The sequence below is a fragment of the Galendromus occidentalis genome, unplaced genomic scaffold (assembly GCF_000255335.2).
Source record: "Galendromus occidentalis unplaced genomic scaffold, Mocc_1.1 scf7180000077485, whole genome shotgun sequence".
Lineage (NCBI taxonomy): Eukaryota > Metazoa > Arthropoda > Arachnida > Mesostigmata > Phytoseiidae > Galendromus > Galendromus occidentalis.
Genome location: NW_003805473.1, coordinates 580,414 through 599,340, shown reverse-complemented (window position 1 = coordinate 599,340; position 18,927 = coordinate 580,414). Strand labels below are relative to the sequence as shown.

General features: G+C 50.2%; 3 protein-coding genes across 3 annotated transcripts; 1 reads left to right on the top strand and 2 right to left on the bottom strand.

Annotated features, from left to right (window-relative positions):
* The first annotated feature begins 393 nt into the window (after positions 1 to 393).
* bwa (alkaline ceramidase) lies at positions 394 to 6,912 on the top strand. The gene is made up of 5 exons (XM_003745831.2): positions 394 to 787; positions 1,425 to 1,535; positions 5,392 to 5,497; positions 5,693 to 5,866; positions 6,303 to 6,912. The coding sequence occupies exons 1-5, from the start codon at positions 673 to 675 to the stop codon at positions 6,610 to 6,612; spliced, it is 816 nt and encodes a 271-aa protein (XP_003745879.1). The 5' UTR covers positions 394 to 672; the 3' UTR covers positions 6,613 to 6,912.
* A 2,392-nt stretch (positions 6,913 to 9,304) lies between these two features.
* LOC100901413 (cytochrome P450 3A14) lies at positions 9,305 to 11,066 on the bottom strand. The gene is made up of 3 exons (XM_003745830.2): positions 10,167 to 11,066; positions 9,802 to 10,072; positions 9,305 to 9,695 (listed from the first exon to the last, which is right to left on the bottom strand). The coding sequence occupies exons 1-3, from the start codon at positions 11,005 to 11,007 to the stop codon at positions 9,305 to 9,307; spliced, it is 1,503 nt and encodes a 500-aa protein (XP_003745878.1). The 5' UTR covers positions 11,008 to 11,066.
* A 526-nt stretch (positions 11,067 to 11,592) lies between these two features.
* LOC100901272 (RUN domain-containing protein 1) lies at positions 11,593 to 14,861 on the bottom strand. Its single transcript, XM_003745829.1, has 9 exons — positions 14,736 to 14,861; positions 14,368 to 14,536; positions 14,163 to 14,252; positions 13,827 to 14,087; positions 13,491 to 13,640; positions 13,108 to 13,355; positions 12,869 to 12,977; positions 12,373 to 12,767; positions 11,593 to 12,227 (listed from the first exon to the last, which is right to left on the bottom strand). The coding sequence occupies exons 2-9, from the start codon at positions 14,521 to 14,523 to the stop codon at positions 12,026 to 12,028; spliced, it is 1,611 nt and encodes a 536-aa protein (XP_003745877.1). The 5' UTR covers positions 14,524 to 14,536; positions 14,736 to 14,861; the 3' UTR covers positions 11,593 to 12,025.
* Between the last annotated feature and the right edge of the window lie 4,066 nt (positions 14,862 to 18,927).

Below are 18,927 nucleotides of genomic sequence, written 5' to 3'. Positions count from 1 at the left end.
GACATCATCTGCGCGGCTCACCGCGATTCTAGCCCGTCCTCTGATTACGCTGCTAATTCCCCAGTATTTCCGATTCTCCCATGAATTACCTCATGAGGAGTTCTTTCCAGAAGTTCTGATTGTCATTTTCATTCGGTGGCGTACCGACGAGAGCTCGAGATCCGTCCTCGAATGAGCTGCCCACGAAGTGCTGGAGATAGAGAGGAAGGATTTCGCATGGTGCTCGATGCCTATGGTGTGTCCCTCCTTCTCCCCTGAGCGGGATTTCTCTTTCCATCAACGAGTGAGCGGCGACTACCACAGACCGATGTGGCGAGTCCCGTTGCTAAGAGATGTCGGCGCTTCGTGAAGCGACGAACTAGAGGTCTGGCCGAGAGGCTGACTGACGAACAGACACACACACCGACGGCAGTAGACGGCTCATCTAGAAGCGAGCGATTGCCCATCACGCTCTCCGGTGCTTTAGCGCGGTAGCCGAGCGAGTCCGTCGATAGTGTCCCCGCACAGGAATCGCTGCCAGTGCGAGAGCGTGAGAAAAGAAGCAAGGGCCGACTGAGTGCTCGGAGAGTGCTCGAGGAGTGCTCAGAGGTTCCGTGAAAACGTACGGATCCTCCACTCATCCCCATCAGCTGATCGTTGTCATCATCATCATCATTCCTCACCGCGCCGATAATGCCGCCGTCGCCTCCAAACACCGTGGATCGACTGGGTTACTGGGGTAACCAAACTTCCACTCTCGATTGGTGCGAGTATAATTACGAAGTGAGCATCTATATCGCTGAATTCTGTGAGTACCCATCCGGCCTAAGGCATGACAGATATGATCCAACACTGTTCCTCCCGGAGAATTCGCGTGCCCAGTATCGCTGTTTTGGGCCCAACTCTATCATGAGTCCACCTGATTCGACCTCTTACACGGAGTCCCTCGCGCACAGAAACGAAATATCTCCGGGTTCTCAGATGTTCATGAGTCATCTCGTGAGTGGAGCTCTCCCGCCTCGTTCCTCTGGAGCCGTAACTACTTTGAGACTCTTCGAGCACGCTCGATTCGAGTGCTATGAGACTTTATCGTAACTCTTATTTGGCCGCGCGCTCCCCCAGGGTGTGGAGCGGTCAATAGATAGTCGAAGTACGGAAAATGAGAGATCAGTGCTCAATTCAGCTCTTGAATGAACCATTGACGACCGTAATTGGGTGCTTCATTGGTTCCATTCACAACCTCTCTCGATGTAGAACGCGAACGATTCATCTGACTGACGAGCATGAAGTTGAACCTCTCTAGCCTGATTCGTCTGGTTCATCCGTTTTTCCCAGAGTGGTTCGCGCAGCCCTATCGAGCGCTCAAAAATTGCGGAATCATCGTTTCCTGTTGCTCCGTTGCGCTACAGTGTTTACGGATCTAAAATGTTCTTTCCTCGTTACAGGGAATACGCTGTCGAACCTCTTCATGATAGTGCCACCTTTGTGGGCAATTTATTTAGGAATACGACAACAAATTGGCACTCGACTACTGCTCTGCTACCTCTCCTTGTTGGGTGAGTTATATTCTCTGCGCCCTCCGCGCATAGGGATGAAGCTCGTATGGCTGCACAATTGGCATGGTGATCGCCTTTCCGACATCGAGCGGTGAACCTGCGAAAAAAAATGAATGCGATCGACCACGAGCCGTATCGATCGTCCTCACATCATCATTCGACAAGATTAAGCGAGAACATAGTTCCTATTGGAATACGTCTTGTTGCACACAGCCCTCCGATTTAGCAAGACCATCATCGGATGCCTGGCGGCTTCTCGTTTGTTTTCGGGGTCTTATTTAGTCAGGGATTCGATTCTCATTCCGCGCGGGTCACATGTAAGTCGACTAGGTCCTGTCGCTGTCTGCGATGAGGTGATGGGAGCCGAGTCGCTCAAGCAAAACTTGATAGCAAACTCTCGCTAGCTCAACGTAGATCCAATGAGCGCCGATGTGGCGTTGGCGGACACATGAGGATGGTTGGCGGTCGCCCGGTCGGCAGGCGGTCCTTCGCGCTGCAGGTTCCGGTAACCGTCGGCCCGGCTTTGTGATCCTGCTGCTACAAGCTTTCGAATCGTCAGGTTTCTTCTCCGTTCACACCGTTCAGATAGACAGACTGCTCTTTGAGCACGATGACAGTGTTCTTGAACGAAAGCTCATCGCTAGACTCGGAATCCGTGGGTCCCCTAGAGTCTTGAGCGACGAGATGCTGATCCGAGTCTCGCGTCGGAGGCGATCACAGCTCTTATGATTATCTTAGGTCAGGAGTCTCAGTCAGAGGGAAGCTCTCGATTTCCGATCAGACCGTAAATGCGGCGAGGATTTTCCAAGCTGTGCCGGAATCAGCTCGGTCGAATTGAGACTTCAATGAACTTGATTGGTACCGATCGGCATCGAATGATCGTCTAGTCCACACCAGAATTGTCGCATCGCCGATTCAATGACACCAGGTGTTTTTTCCTCGACGGAGATGTCTCATGTGGCGATCAGTGGTCCACGGATCCTATTCGTCGGCGTTCTGAAGCTATCCGTGCTGCTGTGAGAATGGATTCCTGCGATCACAGAATGTCGACCACAGCTTCAAGTCCGCGACATATTCTGAATCTGAGAAATGAAATCCATCACACGTCAAATGGTGCGGCAGGGCGACAAGCCGGAGGCCGTCAGGATTCGAAAAAAACCGGAAACGTCTATGCAAATCTTGATGATTCCTTAAACGCGTTCGCGTGTTTGCCCAGCTTCACCCGAGCGCAGCTGCCGCGCGACGGCAAGTCTCAGTCAGCTATGCTGAAACAGGAGATGGCTGACCCGCGAGCAGGCGAATCACGGACTCTTCTGGGGCAACGTTCAGAATCAACTATCGATCAAGGACGTCGCGTGCTCCTTTGCAGTCTTTTTGTCCGGTTTCTTTTTCGACCGCTGTTCCTCGTCGAGTCCGAGCCCGATAGAGTCTAAGATTAGACATTGCTTGTTCTCGAATCTGGTCGTGCTTTGCCTGATTCCGTCATAAATAATCTCGAAGCGAATCTAGTGCACCGCTTCTTGTGAGGAGAACACTAAGTCCTCCAACAAGGCCATCGCAAACCTTCTGAGAGAACTCATTCGAATGTTATCCCAGCAGTCAGATCGGATAAAAGAGCAATATAACATGGATTCTCCAGAATCTTGATCCTGATATCTATCTAAGCAGAAAAAAAACCTTGTCCGCGCAATACGAGCGAATATCAGCGATAAATGACTCTGTTATCCAGCGAAGCTTCCTACGGATATGACGATGAAAGTCGATGATAGCGGCTTCCCCGCTTTCCATTTATTAACTACGGGAACCATGGCAGATCGCTTGGCTTGGATCTTGGCTCGACTTTCATCGTCGCAACCGACGGATGCCCAAGCTGCGTTGGCGCTCCGCACGTGACGTGCAGATTCGCAGAGACCCGGTCTTTGCTGAGAGGACGTTCCTTCGTTCGGGAGGCCGCCTCAGAGCTGTTTTTCCGCGCGGGTCCCCGAAGTAGTCCCATGCTGCACCCTTCATGGGCACGTATTCATAGAGAACGTATTCCCGGAGAGTTTCCGTAGGATTTCAGGGGGGTTTTCGGGGGGAGACGCTTCCTGTCGAGGTGGATGTATGAGTAGATTCCTGGGACCGTGACAAACCGACCCCAGTGCCAACAGGCTCTGGTATATAACGGTGCTGCGACCTCGAGACAAATGTGGAATCAGAGGAGAAATCGCGCCCCTCATGATTTTTGAATCTTTTCCCGGATAGGCCGAGCACGGAATCGAAGAAGTCCGCATTCGATTTCATTCTACCCAATCGAGAAACCACCTTATGACCGGTGACCGTCCCCTAGAGAATGGATACATGAGATCCTTCTCCCCGACGTAAGAGGAGCCGTCATACAGAGAGCGACGCTAGATCGCTCTTGAGAATTCCTGCCCTGTCGAACTTGCTCCACAGACGTCGCAATGAGAACGACCTTAAACTCTCCACCGAGTATCGACGATACGAATCTCTGCAGACCGAGGGGAAGGCTGCCAGCCAGCAGGGCGTGGGGATTCCTGGCCATTTTCAAGATTTCTCCGGCTGGGGACGCATCCCTCGTTTTATCGAGGATTGAAAACGTATTCGAAGTATCCGGGAACCGATTACTGATCGAGCCGTACAATTGCGGAAAACTGGTCATCCTGAACAGTCATGCACTTCGAGCGAGCACCGGAAAGATATTTGCATCCATCGCTGGGAGGAAACTACTCGGCACGGAATGGTGGAAGTATTGGGAAACAGCGGAAGTCTCACGGCGGCTTTCGATCATTTTCCAGCCTCCGTGATGAGGAAAAAAAATAGAAGAGGAGAATCGGTACCGGCTGCTCGGGGTGTTTCGAGATCCGCTTCATATTTGCATGCCTTCTTCAATTTACTCTCCACTAATATTCAGGAACCTCAGTGCCCCGAACGCGGCAAATCAATTTTTCCTCACGGCACTGCCCACTATTCCTGGACGGGAAATTCGGGTGTTAAATGATATCCTCATTCCGTGACTGCGGAAGCATCAATGCCGGCTGCTGACAATCGGACAGTCGAGCCTCGAGGGAGAAGCAGATACGTTAGAAACGCTCTCGGGTTCAAATTTCTCCTCCGTTGCGTCACGTGTGTTCCGAAAAAAAAATTGTCGTTTGGCCTGTGATTCCCACAAGCAAGAGATAGTTTGTTGGGCTGGGCTTTCGTTTCGACGTCTCAGCCGGGAGTTCTCGGCGCCGAAAGCCTCTCGATGGAGGGGATCTATCCACCAGATAGGATGCGAAATCAGAGTTTCTGAACAGAATCTTTGATGTGGAAAGAACTCTAGAAGAAAATTCAAGTGCTCCTCTTCGATGTTTTCCCCGGATAGCATCGGATAAGAAGGGACGGCACCTATTCCGATTTCTGGAGTTTCTCTTCCGTGAAACAGACTCGTCTTAGTAAATTTCGAACCAATGTACATTTATCATCTGATCTGTCTGAGATCGGGAAGCGGATCCAAATGTCTTCCATGTTCATGATGGATGGTGTCCGAGCCGAATCCGTAGGAAATGACTTCCGAATCAATCAAGGGGATCGGAAGACATAAATTTGGTGGAACCCGCTATGCCCGGGTGGGGAAGCAAGCCCCTGAAGAAGCTCGGACCTATCCCTCTGAGACTGAGATCTTCCGACAGTTTTGTTTCTGAATGTCTTTTGAGTTGACATGTAGCGTGAGAATGGGTGGTCTGACATGGTGCCCTGCTCGAGCCGAAGGTACTGTCCCCGGCTTGACCGTCATCGGATGCTGCGGAATACCGCATTTAGATCCCAGTCCCTGATATTCTTCCTCAGTCTTCTAAACGATCGTATTTTCCAGTCGTTGGCATCGGGTCGTGGTTGTTCCACATGACGCTCCTCTATGAAATGCAACTCATGGACGAACTTCCGATGGTCTGGGGCACATTGGCATCCAGCTATACCTTGTGAGTTCGACTGCCTGTAATCTATATAATAATCTTAGGCCTGAAGTTACAGGACCTTGATTCGCTCTGACGGGTCGACGGACATCTTGAAGCGATTCATTTTTTCACCTTCGAAGCTTGAACTCCGATACCGATCACGTGCAGTCCCCAAGCTTCCGATACGAATTTGACTTGAACTATTTCGCGATTTCGCAGATACGACATCGACGCAGATGAATCCAAAGTCAACGTGAAACTCGCACTCGGTCTCGTGCTTTACGGAACGATCATATCGGTGGTCTATGTTACTATCAATATCCCAGAATTCCATCAGGCGGCCTATGGACTCCTCGTCGCCGTATCTTTCCTGTACAGTTTCAACTTAGCGCGGTAAGTATACGGATGCATCTGTCATTGCTCCGAGGCGGGAGGGTTCCTCTCAGCTCGGCTAGAATACGATTCTACTGCCTCCAAAAATCGAGTCTATCCGCCGCGAGCAATGGTCGTAGCGACCTTTAATCACATTATCGGTGCTCCAGCCGGACTTCGCCATGACAATTTTTGAGTGGCAGCTGGACGCCATAAGACACTAGACATCTCTTCTCTCAATCTCGATCAGATATCAACCACAATTACAGATTCTCGATTTTCGGGGAGATAGATACTCCGCGGTAACTGACTCCTGGATTGTCGAAAGCAAGCGAATCGACGAATTCTTGAACAAGAATAGCGCATGGAATCAAAAACTTCTCCTCAGACATCCACCGCCGTTGTCTAATATTTCTGGAGCTGCTTCTCTGACGCGTGTTTCTCTTTGATATTCCAGAAAAAAATACTTCCCGATGCGATGGTTCCTGTTATCCATCTGCATGTACGCAGTTGGTTTCGCCGTTTGGAACATAGACAACGTTTTCTGTTCCAACTTGAGGACTGTGCGTAGTGGGTTGCCAGGATTTTTTGCGCCTCTCACGCAGCTGCACGCCTGGTGGCATTTCTTCGCCGGCTACGGTTCCTATATTTCGATATTGTATCTGAGTCAGGCGCGTCTAAAAGCCTTGAAACGCCATGGACATGTCAAAGTCGGTTGCATAGGTCTTTATGTCGACGTTGGGAGGGAGAAGGTTGCAACTGAATAGGACATCTGGTGATCGTAGGGCATACTGAGAATCGCGCCAGCCTTCGTCTTTCAGAAGAGGTGCATCTGATCCGAGACAATCTTTCCACATCAATGAGAAGACTTGGGCATCCTCTTATCGGAATTTCTTCTTCCAAATCAAACATCGACCTATGTTTCGTGAAATTCTTCCTGATGGCTCGATTGTAGTTGCTTGGCGATCACCGGGAAAAGGTCGTAGGTAGTAATTGAACAAACTGTTTAGGGAGAGAAGAGGGGACCAAAAAGAGGCGTGGCGGGGTTCCAGAACAGAAATGCTCGAATTCATGAATCCCACGCACGTCCATCCATGCAGTGCCACTAGTCTTGTCGGATGGCCTTTCCTTGCCGCATAGTCTTTAAATTGTTTTGGCCTCTTGGCAGCTTGGGCTATACTATCTCAAATGGACGAAATTCTTCCTCAGTCAACAGAGCCCTCGTCCGTCAGAGTCATTTATCAGCTGAGTGATGTAGCCGTCTCTCGGTTCCAGCAATCAGATAGCGGTTTCTACAAGTTGATGCCGTTGTGATTCTTTTTTAACATGAAGGTCTGTCATCGTAGTCTGGACGATGGAAACTTCTCCTATACTTTGTCAAAGTCTCCTGAGAAGCTCGACTGGGTTCCTCGAAACCAAAAAGTCAGGATAGAGTAGTTATTTAAATATGCGTACGTATTTACATGTATCTCGTGAACTTTTTGGAGCTAATAAAACCTATCGAACAATCACAAGATCTCATCATTATGATAATCATCGTTAGTATGATGATGAATAAATCTATGATCAATGATCATCATTGTCATTTTGGAGATTATTCTTATCGTTACTATCATTATCATGATCATGATGATTAATCATTATTAACGGTGCCTCGAGCCCGCCCTCCGCAGAAGGCCCCCCGAATTCACTGATCCAAGCGGGACCTTGAACGAAAGGAGTGGCCATCCTCCATCGGAGAGACGTTCAGCTTCAGTCATCCAACACCTCACTTACCCTGGGAACGTCTTTCGACCGTCGTTTCTTGAGCGAGGAAGCTCTGGAAGAGGTCGGAGATCGACATCATCGACGTATCATCGGAATCCTCCGTCCATCGTTTTCGTTCATCAGCCCTCCCGATAAGAAAACATCATTCCCCAATTGTCGGCATCGGCACGCAGCTTCTCCATTCGACGATCTTCCATGGGATGCAACTCAGGGACTCATCGCCGTAGTCCCTGCGCAAGTCTCCGACCAGTAGAAATGTTTCCTTCTCGGGAACTGTCGTCATGCTCGCAAAGGAGATTCGGTAGGTATTTCGAGACGCTTGAAATATCGGAACTGATTCCGGCACCGCGCCGTTCGGAAAGAATAGCAGTGAGCCTGTGATTTGGCCTGCGATCGTGGAGAACACTCTCGCATGAAACAACGATTACGGGGAGCCGATTGTACCCTGGTGGAAAGCTCTAATCGATTTGACCGAGATCGGTAATCCATTGAAGCAGTCCAGAGATCTCGCCGTTACATCTCGATTCATTCGGGGAAAGACCTGCGTCTTTGGAGCCCGCAGCTCCCTTGAAAGTCCCGCTCCTCGAAAGCAAGTCCTATCCGTGAGAGATCTCACTTCACTCGAATCGATAGGAGTGAAGATGAGAAGCCGGAAATTCATTTTTGGTGCAGTAGAGCGCATCCTTCCCTTCGAATCAGGTTTGCTTCACTGGGTCCGAGCGGGAATGCCCCCTTTGGCGATGAGTCGAGAAGGATATTATCACTAGGCGTGAGAGCCCTTCGCCCAGAAGGAGGCAACGTGCCAGCAGGGCCGTGATGTCGACATGATTGAGGAGCTTCACATTAGCTGAAAAATAACGATCACCGGAGAAACACTTGAGTTTTGCCGAAAGCGTGCGTCTAAGCAGCCTGGAGTATATTTCTTGACCTCACTGAGGCGATTGGGCATCGATTGGGAAAAGTCAGAAGTCTGTTCGGAGAGGAGAAGCGCCAACAATTGCTTTGGAGACAGACGGACATTGCGATTTAATTCTAGAGGGGGATTAGAATTTCCAAACAACCCCCTTCTCGGCTGTAACAAGGAGTTGAGAGCCCGCAGCTGGATGACCCCTGTGAGATGATTCTCCTGGAGACTTTCCACGGTCATTGTCATGTTGCCCCTAATCTCGACTCGAATTGGGCGTCCGTCGCATACGAAACCACCGCGTTGGATCGGCGAAATTCCGTTTCGGGAGCCTCCTGCGACTCCCGGCTTTTCCATCTTTCGATCTGTATAGAGAACATACAGATTGCTGGAGTGAAAGGTCGGTGTGCCGTCATCTAATCCTTTACATCGGCCCTGCTTTTCACCGGGCCTGAACGTGCCATAACAATTATGCAAATCTCATTCGAAATTCAATAGTATACATTCAGAAGATTCGGCTCGATACGGAGAGATTGTACCGCTTGTAGCCTGCCCTGGCGACGATTTCCTGAGTCTACAACTCTTCGATTACTCCGAATCTATGTGAGGAGTTCTCCCAATACTTAGAGAGCCTCTGGATCAAACGGTTGATATACGCTTCTACTCTGCATGGCCTTCTCGTCATAAATTTCGGGCGGCCTCGTCGGGAGCGAATGTCAACGCAGAGAATCACTCCCCGATATCTCGACAGCTCACCGTCGCGTCGCATGTCATTCGTAAGTAGGCCATTACACCGCCCGATAAGCACCCAAGTCATCATCATTTATTGGCTCTACGGAGACCAGAACTCGACCTGGCTTGCTAAGAACCGTGAGAGGTATCCTTTCAACATTTCCATAGGATCGGAACCTGAATTTCTGAAGCGCCCTCGCAACCACAAACTTCGTAGACATCAGGGCAAGTCGCATTCCGACGCAATTCCTGGGACCGTCTCCGAATGGCTGGAAAGCGAGACGATTATTTGTTCGGGCCTCGAAGCGTTCAGGACGGAATTCCAGCGGCTCATCCCAGTGTCTCTCATCCCGTTGAATCGATGAGACGGCGAACAAGATGTTGAGGCCAGCTGGGAAGGTAGTTCCTCTAAACTTGAATTCCTCGGCGGCTTGTCGTGTGTTAAACCTGCAAATTCTCGACCCTTGGAATGTCAGGGACTCGGTTGAATTTGACCGGGAATCCGTTAATAATAATTCACTCAAAGTCCGAATCTCCGATGTCGACGACTCACCCGGTGGCAGGGGGATAAAGCCTGAGAACTTCGTTTATCACACTATCGAGATACTGCAGTTTCGAAACTGTGTAGTATTCGAGCTCGTCTCGCGCATATCGGTTGATTTCTTCTCTCAGACGATCCTGAACATCTTGATTCTGACCGAGACAGAAGAACAAGTACGACAACAGAATGCTTGTTGTGTCAACTCCGACAAAGTACGATCCTACTGAGTTGCCCACGAGCTCTCCTTCACTCAAGGCTGGTGTTGTTGAGGTTGAGTTGTCCTCTGAGGAAAGTCATCGGGAAATTTCAATGAGATAATGATTCGACTCGTACCGGACCCCATCCATTCCACCTCAATAGAATTGCCCGACACCAACCTGAAGCATCTATCAACCTCTGCAGGAGATTGTTAGATTTCTCAGCTCGCTTCCTTGACCCGATAATATTTTTCAGCATTGCACAGAGATCGTCATCGGGTCTTTTGATGATACCGAGCTTGGATAAATAGAAAAACACCCCTTTGAAGCCGTATCCCAGCGTACTGAACGAATTCACTAACAGATCGAGGCTACCGGTCATTGAGGATTCTGCGACTTTTGTGATCGTATCGCGTATACTACTGTTCTCCTTTTGCGCTTGAGCCCCGACATCGATTCCGAACACGGTTCGCCCCATATTGTCTATCGAGAGGCTGGTGACCAGCGGTACAATGTCGAAAGGACCTCTCTGCTTCTTCAGATTCACGATGAAGTCTTCGGCTCCCCGCAGAATCAGGGGCAGCATCTCTTTCATATTCCTCGTCGTGAAGGCTGGCGTCATCAAGGACCGTAGCTTTTTCCACTTTTCCCCGCTCACCAGGCTCAGAAATCCTTCTATGTTCGGATTGGACATCTGCAATACGAGAAGCGGAGCCCGATTCACGAAATTTGAGAAATTCATCACAAGAGCGTATTGAGCGAACTCAACATCGGTGCTGACGAGGAGCGGCTTAGTCCCGAGGAATATGCCGTAGAAATCGCCGTAGTCCTCCGCCCATTTCTCGAGCCAGTGGATGTGGTTTTCTTGGAATTTGTCGTAATGCCCCCAGAAGAAATTCGGCTCGGGTCCCGGTATGCCAAGTTTCTTGAAGTACCGGAGCTCATCTCTGCGGCGTTTGACTAGAACAGCGACGAGCACAGCAATGAGAACCACGAAATAACCGGTAAGCATTGAAGTCATCTTCGCCTATTGAGGCAGGGACGGGGCTCGGAACGACAGTCGAACGAACACTGATCGTGTGTTCCATAGGGTGACCCCTTTCAAAACTTATACGTTGGAAGTAATCCAGATAACGAGCTTCACTATCTTAATCACAGTCGAGGGAGGGCTCTCCCTTTCCTAAGTTTCAAAACATCCACAAATCTTCCGAAGAAATCGGTATTTCGGATTGCGAGTCGTATCTCCTGTCGGATTTATCCTCGTTCTCGCAGTTGGGCATGGAATCAATCGTTCCGAATGGGGCTCGCTCCACCTGTTGCAAACCGAAACCCTCACACATTCCCAGAGCGACATATCCTCACCGACGCATACTCAATGGAGCCATTCCCGATAAAGCCTATTTCCGCTCTAGGTCGTGTCAAGGCTCTTACTGGCTCGACCTAGACCAACCAGATGATTGGAAGGGTAGCGCGCCTAGCTTCTTCTTTGCGAACGAATTTCGAATCCTGGATGGATGGCTTCATAGAGAGGCTCCCGTGGGGATCGCATTTTCGGTTCTGGTGGGAGCGAAGTCCAGCTGCATAGTTCAAGATGACGGTCCTCCTCAAAATAACGTTATTTATTCGGCTTGCTCCAGACCTCAGCCGCCTCACGGCCCTCATGTTCTTATAATACATATTCCATTGACCTCTAAAGAGCAATGATTCGAAATACTGTTGAAGTTGTCCGATCGAACGAAGAGCTGCAATATCATACGCGATCATGGCAAAAAATAGGATACGACATGGATCGTCCATTCGTAGCTTGACATTCGTCTGTATTTTGAAACTGGTATTCCGTCGTCTCGTACACCTACCAACAAGCGGGCTCGACCGATGAGAGAGTCCAGCGGTTCGAGACCTCGGATGCTGTCGCACCCAAAGGGAACCTTCTCCGTAAGTCCGTGTCAACGATAACAATCGCAGCGTAATGCTGACCGGATATGTGTGTATAGTTTCGGAAAAATCTCCATTCTCCGCGATGATCAGAAATCTACTCCCTAGAACGCTTCATGGATTTCTTGCAGCTGCTTGACGGCAAGATCTACGGGCAGGTTGAAGTGAATGGAGCCGAGTTTCTCCAAGGAACGAAATGCATCTTCGAAACCAGTTTTCCGAACGTAGCTCCAAGGAGCGTAATATCTTTCCACGATGGGTTTGCACCGGAGGATCATCTTCAGCCAAGCCGTCAATCTCTTTTCGCTGTGGAGGAGAAGGAAATTATTGAGTTCTCATCACACGTCTCGGATGCCACAGTTGCCGAACTTCTTCGGGATATGAACTCGAACGGAGACTCTGGTTCGGGTAACTAACAGACGACATATTTTCAGATACTGCTCGGACTCACTTGAGGGCGGCGCAGACGAAGGCTTTGAAATGAGTGTCGGCGCTCCGTCTGAGCGGAGTATGGGAGCAAATTATGTTGTGTATGACTCCGAGCAGGGTCTTCTTAGAGCTGGCTCCGTTGACTATATTCAAGTTGAAGCTCTCCGAGAGTTTACGCGCTGGGGTCGCGTTGTATTGAGGACCATTTTTGAAGAAATAGTATTTCAATACGAGGTCCCAAACATGCAGCATTGTTCCGTGCTGTCCCGGTCGCGACGCGAAGCAGCCCATCATCGAGGGAAGGAGGCTCCGCGAGGAGCTTCCCTCGAGACCGTGTTGCAACAGATCACGCAGTGCTCCGGCGAGATCCTTACGGACAGTCATGGTCAGTTGCTCGTTGTATGTCGAATCGGGACCCTGAGTATGGGAAGACTCAATTAAAGATTTGAACACGATTTAGCAACAGCGACAATCACGGGGAGCGGATACGGAAATGAGATAATGGGGTGATTCGTTACCTCGTCGCTCTCACTGGCGTAGTCGCTGTTTGAACTCTGACGGGCATCAGCTGTGTCGACGTCCCGAAGTACCCTCTCGATGGCGAGCTCCAACTTGGCTCGCATATCACTGCAGGAAGGGAACTCGTTGGAGCCAAATCGAGATAACACAAGATCCAAGATTCTCAATGCATAGGCATATTCGAGACTGAGGCCTCCGAGGTTTCTCGAATCTTCGACGAATTCTTCCGATGTCTTACCCCCAGTGGTTCCCGCGAGGGGTCGACTTCATCGTATTACTCCGAAAGCTCGGTTGCTGCCGCGAGCAAGTTCCGAAGTTGAGCACAGCAAAAACGTGCATCAGATTCGCCATTCTTTCGACCATGCGATCTCGACGGTGTCGCTCCTCTTCTGAAGTTGTCCGTCGAGGTCGACGTCTCGGCGGGTGCTTGCGGCAGGCACCTTCTTCGTCGGTGGTATCCGTGTCGGTGCAGACTGCTTCTCGGCCCTACGAATATCGAGTGAACGAACAGAACTTTTAGCGACGGAACTCCACGTGTTTTCCTTTGCGTAGCTTCATCTACGACGACTGAGCCGAAGTCTTGTCTCCATCTTGTCGAATCAGGATGACTCGGTTTCTCACCTGGATGTGCGAATCACAGGTACAAGAGCATTTTGCATTGACGACGGAAGCCGTATCGGTTTGTAGGAAGTCTATGTATCGTTCGAGGTCCGTGACCTGGGTCCGCAACTGCTCCACTAATTGTTCCTTCACTTTAACCGGGTTCACCATCTGATTCGCGTGCGAGCAAATTGAGTCGGATAAATGAGTTAGGCCCTCACTACTCGAGAATCTTATCTTCGGGATTCAATAATGATATTCGTCCATCGGAATTATTCTCTGAGCACTGATGATTATCCGTCCCAAGCTCTCTGATTGAACCTTCATCTGCCGGAACGCGAATATCCAATCGCTTACCTCTTTAATGGCAGAGTCCACTTTCTCCCGAAGCTCCTCGGCTGTGAGAACTTCCATTTCCTCGAGGTTGAGCGCCATACGATCCTTGAGCTGCTCGATAATGACACTTTGCCGTTCTAGCAGCACATTCGATGGTAGGCCTCCGTCCCCGGTTTCGTAGGCGTAAGTCTCTAAATCCTGTAGCTGACTGCGGAGCTTCTCCATGAGGTCCCGCTGCTTCTGTTTCTGTTTTTCCATCAATTCGTCGTGGGCGACTGCCACCTAAAACAGACGAATCAGTATCTCATGAAGGAATCCGAGTTCAACTCATCGGCATCGATGATCCATTTCACTTACGGGCGAAATGAGATCCCGAGCGTCCCCCGAAGGCTCTCTGAGATCCGGGACGCCACGGAAAGCGAACTCTTCCAATTCTTTAAGTAGTGTCTGCAGATGAGAAATATTCTTTCAGGGGCGAAAATCGAAACAACTGCTTCACAGCGAAGCTCCGGGAAACTCGCGTGCCAGAGTAGAGTTATCGGAGTGATGCGGCACTATCTACCTCTTTATTCGGGTCGGGGGCGTCGATGATCTGTTTCAATCGGAACTGCACTTGCGCGAAGTGTGATGTGAGAGCATAGAGAGAGTTATTCAGTTGTTCTTGTTCTTCCTCTAATTGACGAAGGTATTCGCCGTTTGGGCAAGCGTCCGGCTGCATGGACAAACTCTCGCTGTAACGGGATAGAGCGGAGCCTTAGAATTCTATTGTTCGGGTGTATATCATGGATATCGCGCTACGCTTTCATTCCTGATTTGCTGTTCTTGCGGAATTCATGTTCTGTACAGGAGGCGTGATTCAATGCGTCGGAGAAAGCAGTTCTGTCGCCGGGAGAAGCTCTCGTGCTTCTTTTTTGTATTCTCAAACCTCACCATTCCCATTTTCCCTCGAGGTAGACTTCGTCTTCTCCCTCGGACGCCTGGCCCAGAGGAGCAAGCCTCTCTGTGAGTCCCTCCTCGTTTTCTATGTCCGTCCAATTGAAGGGTCTCTGTAGATCCGCAGACACGGGTGCCGCTGTCACAACCTTCGTCGGGGATCCCGGGGAAAAGCTTCCCTCCCCCCTCTCCGGTTGCACAACGAGATCCATCTGAGAAGAAATAAATACGAAATCGGTTGGAAGAAATCATTATCGTATTTAAGTTTGAAGTCTGTAAAGCATGCTGGAGTGCATCCGTTCAAGGAAGGAGACTTTCCGAGAGTTGGAACGGCAATCTTCTTCTAAGTCGCGAGGAGTTGTCGTCATGACCACGTCCGGGATCGGATTACCGTGCACCTCTGTCGGGATTTCACCGCGCAAATCATTGTATCAGATGTTCTGGTCTTTGCCATCCAGCCAGAAGGGCTGTAATAAGTCATCGACATGGAGCCCGTATCTGCGAACCACCACAGCTGCCTCTAGTCAGATGTTCACGATACGACTCGAATCTTTTATGTCGATCTCTTACTCCGCGCGAGCAGGATAGTGAATGAATCGATGTCTCCCGAATATAAGGCTTTGTCCGCGGAACGCTGTAGTTGTTCGCTACTGTGCCCATCTGTCCCCTGAGGACCATGCCAGAATAAACTGACCCAATTCGCTTTGTTCAGCGCTGAGCTCGAAAATAATGGCCAGAACGCTAACGTCACCACTATAAGTCCAGTCGCACTGGAACCATGACGCTTTTCTCATTTAGGACATTCGAGTCGGATGTCAATGGATAGTTTTCTCGATAGCAAGCTCTGGGGAAACACGTTCCGCAGAATTGTGTCAAAAACTCGTGACCGGAAATTTTCCTAATTGTTTTGCTCGCCCTCAACGTAGTCTGACGAGTCGGTCGTCGACCGGTCAGAGCGTTACACGATCCAACGTCTCGCATCTCTCAATCGGGTGGCGAGACGATTCTTTCTCGACTTGCAATAGTGGCGATATATCACTTGTCGGTCTCCCTGAAGTCGAGCCCCTTCTCAGAGGACCTTGACCCGTTTCTCGGAACAGATTTGATCCAATTCTCCGTCGACTACGGAGATTTGTGGACTGTCGAATCGCAAACATCTTTCCAGGAGCCCTCAATCTCCTTCAGGTCTAGAATCTATCCTCCGGCGAATCGGAGGTCGGGTCACTCCACTGGAGAGCGGGAAAAAAATTGGCATGTTCCGGATTATTCCCCCCGCGAGCGAAACTTCCCCGCTCAATAGGCCGTCACCGAATTCGCCTCCGGGCTTGTGGTGGTTATTGGGATAGGGGAGCATTGCCATGGAGCCGTCGAATCGGATTCTGGAAACCGTGTCTCGAGAAATATCCCCCCACAGATTGGGACCGACCTGAACGCCGCGTCTTCTATCCTATCGCAACTCCCTCGGCTCCGTTTCCTATTCGGAGATCCAGTCAGCGAGCCAAAGAATGAAAACGCTCCTTCGAACCTCCGGGTCATGTGAGAGCTCCTCGCGGTGCCAAATCACCATGTGTTATTACAATCCATTCTCCTGAGAATCTTCTGGATTGACCAGCCGGCCTTGTGACATTTCTCTTGCAATTGGGGCTCTCCAAAACAGAAGATCGGGGAGCGGAGCTCTGACATTAAGATTATTTGGATTCTTTGAGCTTCGAGATGGTAACGAATCGTACATCTCCGTCTCCTAGAGAGATATGGAGGAGATGTGTAGGATCGCTGCGGGAGACCGAGCTGCGTGTTCGAATAGGGGGCTGATGTGAACGAGATGAGGCCATCAGACATTTTCGATCTGGAAGGATCGCCGGAAAAAAACGGGCACCTATAACGGGCATGGGAAGGAGTCCGTAGCTCATACATTTTCACGATGGGCCCGCACCGGAAGATTCCCGAGGAGAAATGCCCGAGGAGAAATGCCCGAGGATAATAATCGAGAGGGAGCTCTGGGTGCGTCTTCGTCTCAGGAGACCTATCGCATGGCGGATCCTCGGGAGGACTTCCCCCCATTTTTTCTGGGAGTGCCGAGAATAGAAAAAAAATCGAGATCCTGATGGAGGCTGGATCTTGCTTTACAGATATTATGCATGTTCCCTCCCTGAGAAAGGTCTTTTTCCTGCCAACACCTATTGGAGCACGTAGAGTGAAATTCGCTGTAGGTTCCCATTGTGCTGCCTGGTCGGCTCTCTCAGGGCAGCCCCGGGTTACCCGAGAGAAATTTCTGAAAAAATGGTTCTACGGTAGCCACTAACCTTCAGATTAAGAGGACGAACTCACGAAAAACATGTTAAGCAGCCGCATAGGAGCCAACGGGCTGTAACTTGGAGCAAGGCCCATATGGAGTGCAGAGCTGCGCGGTGACGTCAAGAAGCGAACGAGAGGACGAGGAGAGGGCTGCCGAGTACGACTGGGAAAGAGCCGTAAGACAGCATCAGAGAGTTCTGCATCGCCGTCGGACGCATGCGAACAATCACATTCGAATTCGCGTAGCTCAGGGCCTTGGGGAGAGGAACTTCCCGGGACCAGGGAAGAATTCAGACGGGACCTGTCTACATGATCAGTCCGCATCACTCATGCCTCATATTCGGGGAAATCCTCGATGAAAAGCGAAGAAGTGCGGGTCCCGGCTCAACAGAAGAGCAATATCAGACGCGAACCGGAAAACCCTCCTCTGGGGTAGGGGCTCCTTTAGTGATTCTGGGCCAGGGTGGGAAAATACCGCCACCCCGCCCCCTCACTCTTATCGCGAATGCTTACGCTTTTCAGATTACGAATTTCAGATCACAGGAAATGAGCGGTATATTCGATCTTATTCCTTCGACAGGAATAATAATCATTCGCGGGAGTGCAGGATGGTATCAGGTCTCGGCAGCTATCGCGATGAGCTGAAGGTCTGCGGTTCCGAAGTGATGATGGCCGTCTTCTAAGGTGGGTCCTCGCGATCACTCGACTGGCTCTCCAATCCTCGGAGGAAGCGTGTCTCGGCTCTGCCTTCGATGAACGTGCTCGATTTGTTGGGCACTCTCCGTTTTTTTGGATTAGGTCCCCCATTCTGCGACAAGTATTCTCAGAAACATCGTATATTGACATTCTGCTCCCAGAGAGGTTCGGGTCAGCTGAAACTTAGCCTCAAAAGCTCTCAGATAATTACATTTACTATGGGTACGGGTATCGCATCGGCGAATTCTTGCACGCCCTCGGGATGATCGGCTTAGCTGATCACGGGAATGAATCTCCAACGCATGTCCAGAATGAATCTCTAACCTGGCTGTCCAGATGCCTTTCCGTCATCATGCCTTCGAGTTTGAAAAGCAAGAAGCTAGGTTATGTTAATGACATCACCGTAGATTTACGTGAAAACGTTTGACGACGATTTTTCCGGCAAGCGGTCGGCTTGCGGAGGCGTCAAATCACGGCAGATACACCTATCTCTCTATCGCCCCACTGTTTGATGGAATTGGGTTAGTTTTCATGAAAGCTTGGTTAGAGCACACTGATTGCCCGACGGGGCTGCGATATTCAATTATTGTAGGTCTTCATGTCGACATATAGCGCGTAGTCGTCATCATCCGGGGAACGCGCTTAACTTTGAGCCTGTTGACGTAACGGGGAAATCGATGAGATAAGTTATCATAACTCATGAGAACTGTTCCTTAGTTTAGCTTCTTGAAATTACATCTGTGTCCCCACCGGGAGGAACACGAGCCGAGTGGTGTGAAATGGAGGCCTTGACAATCTTCAGATGTTGCAGAAAGCGGAGCCTCTCATCCACGTTTCAAGCATGACAGTACACGTTCTTTGAGGAAGACACGCCGGAATTGCAGAGTTTCGCGTTCCCATGAGCAGTGTAGTAAGGATATCGCATGAATTCGTCATCACGATGGAATTCAGATCTCACTGTACCGGATTCGATCACGACCGCGGCATTCCGACAACGGAGACCCTCGGAGCCGGAGCCGAACTCGATTCTTGATGAGTCGTCCCATGAAGAGTTCCTTCCGATGACAGCCTAAATCTGTTGACACGCGCACTCGCTGAGGGCGAAGGTACTTCGTCGTGCCGCTTCTGTCGCAAGGAGCTCCCTTTGGGGGGTCTCATCCGTCGTCGATAAGCTCGATTCGCCTCAAGTCAGAAGAAC

Bases quoted from the DNA above. Each gene is read 5' to 3' on its own strand.
- bwa (XM_003745831.2), top strand. From the start codon at position 673: ATGCCGCCGTCGCCTCCAAACACCGTGGATCGACTGGGTTACTGGGGT. The intron at 1,536-5,391 runs GTGAGTTATATT...CGTATTTTCCAG, and splicing joins CTGCTACCTCTCCTTGTTGG to TCGTTGGCATCGGGTCGTGG. The intron at 5,867-6,302 runs GTAAGTATACGG...TTGATATTCCAG, and splicing joins TACAGTTTCAACTTAGCGCG to AAAAAAATACTTCCCGATGC.
- LOC100901413 (XM_003745830.2), bottom strand. From the start codon at position 11,007: ATGACTTCAATGCTTACCGGTTATTTCGTGGTTCTCATTGCTGTGCTC. The intron at 10,073-10,166 runs GTTGGTGTCGGG...GACTTTCCTCAG, and splicing joins GAGGTTGATAGATGCTTCAG to AGGACAACTCAACCTCAACA. The intron at 9,696-9,801 runs GTGAGTCGTCGA...GAGAATTTGCAG, and splicing joins CTTTATCCCCCTGCCACCGG to GTTTAACACACGACAAGCCG.
- LOC100901272 (XM_003745829.1), bottom strand. From the start codon at position 14,523: ATGCAGCCGGACGCTTGCCCAAACGGCGAATACCTTCGTCAATTAGAG. The intron at 14,253-14,367 runs GTAGATAGTGCC...TCTCATCTGCAG, and splicing joins CCCCCGACCCGAATAAAGAG to ACACTACTTAAAGAATTGGA. The intron at 12,768-12,868 runs GTAACGAATCAC...TCCCATACTCAG, and splicing joins ACGCCAGTGAGAGCGACGAG to GGTCCCGATTCGACATACAA.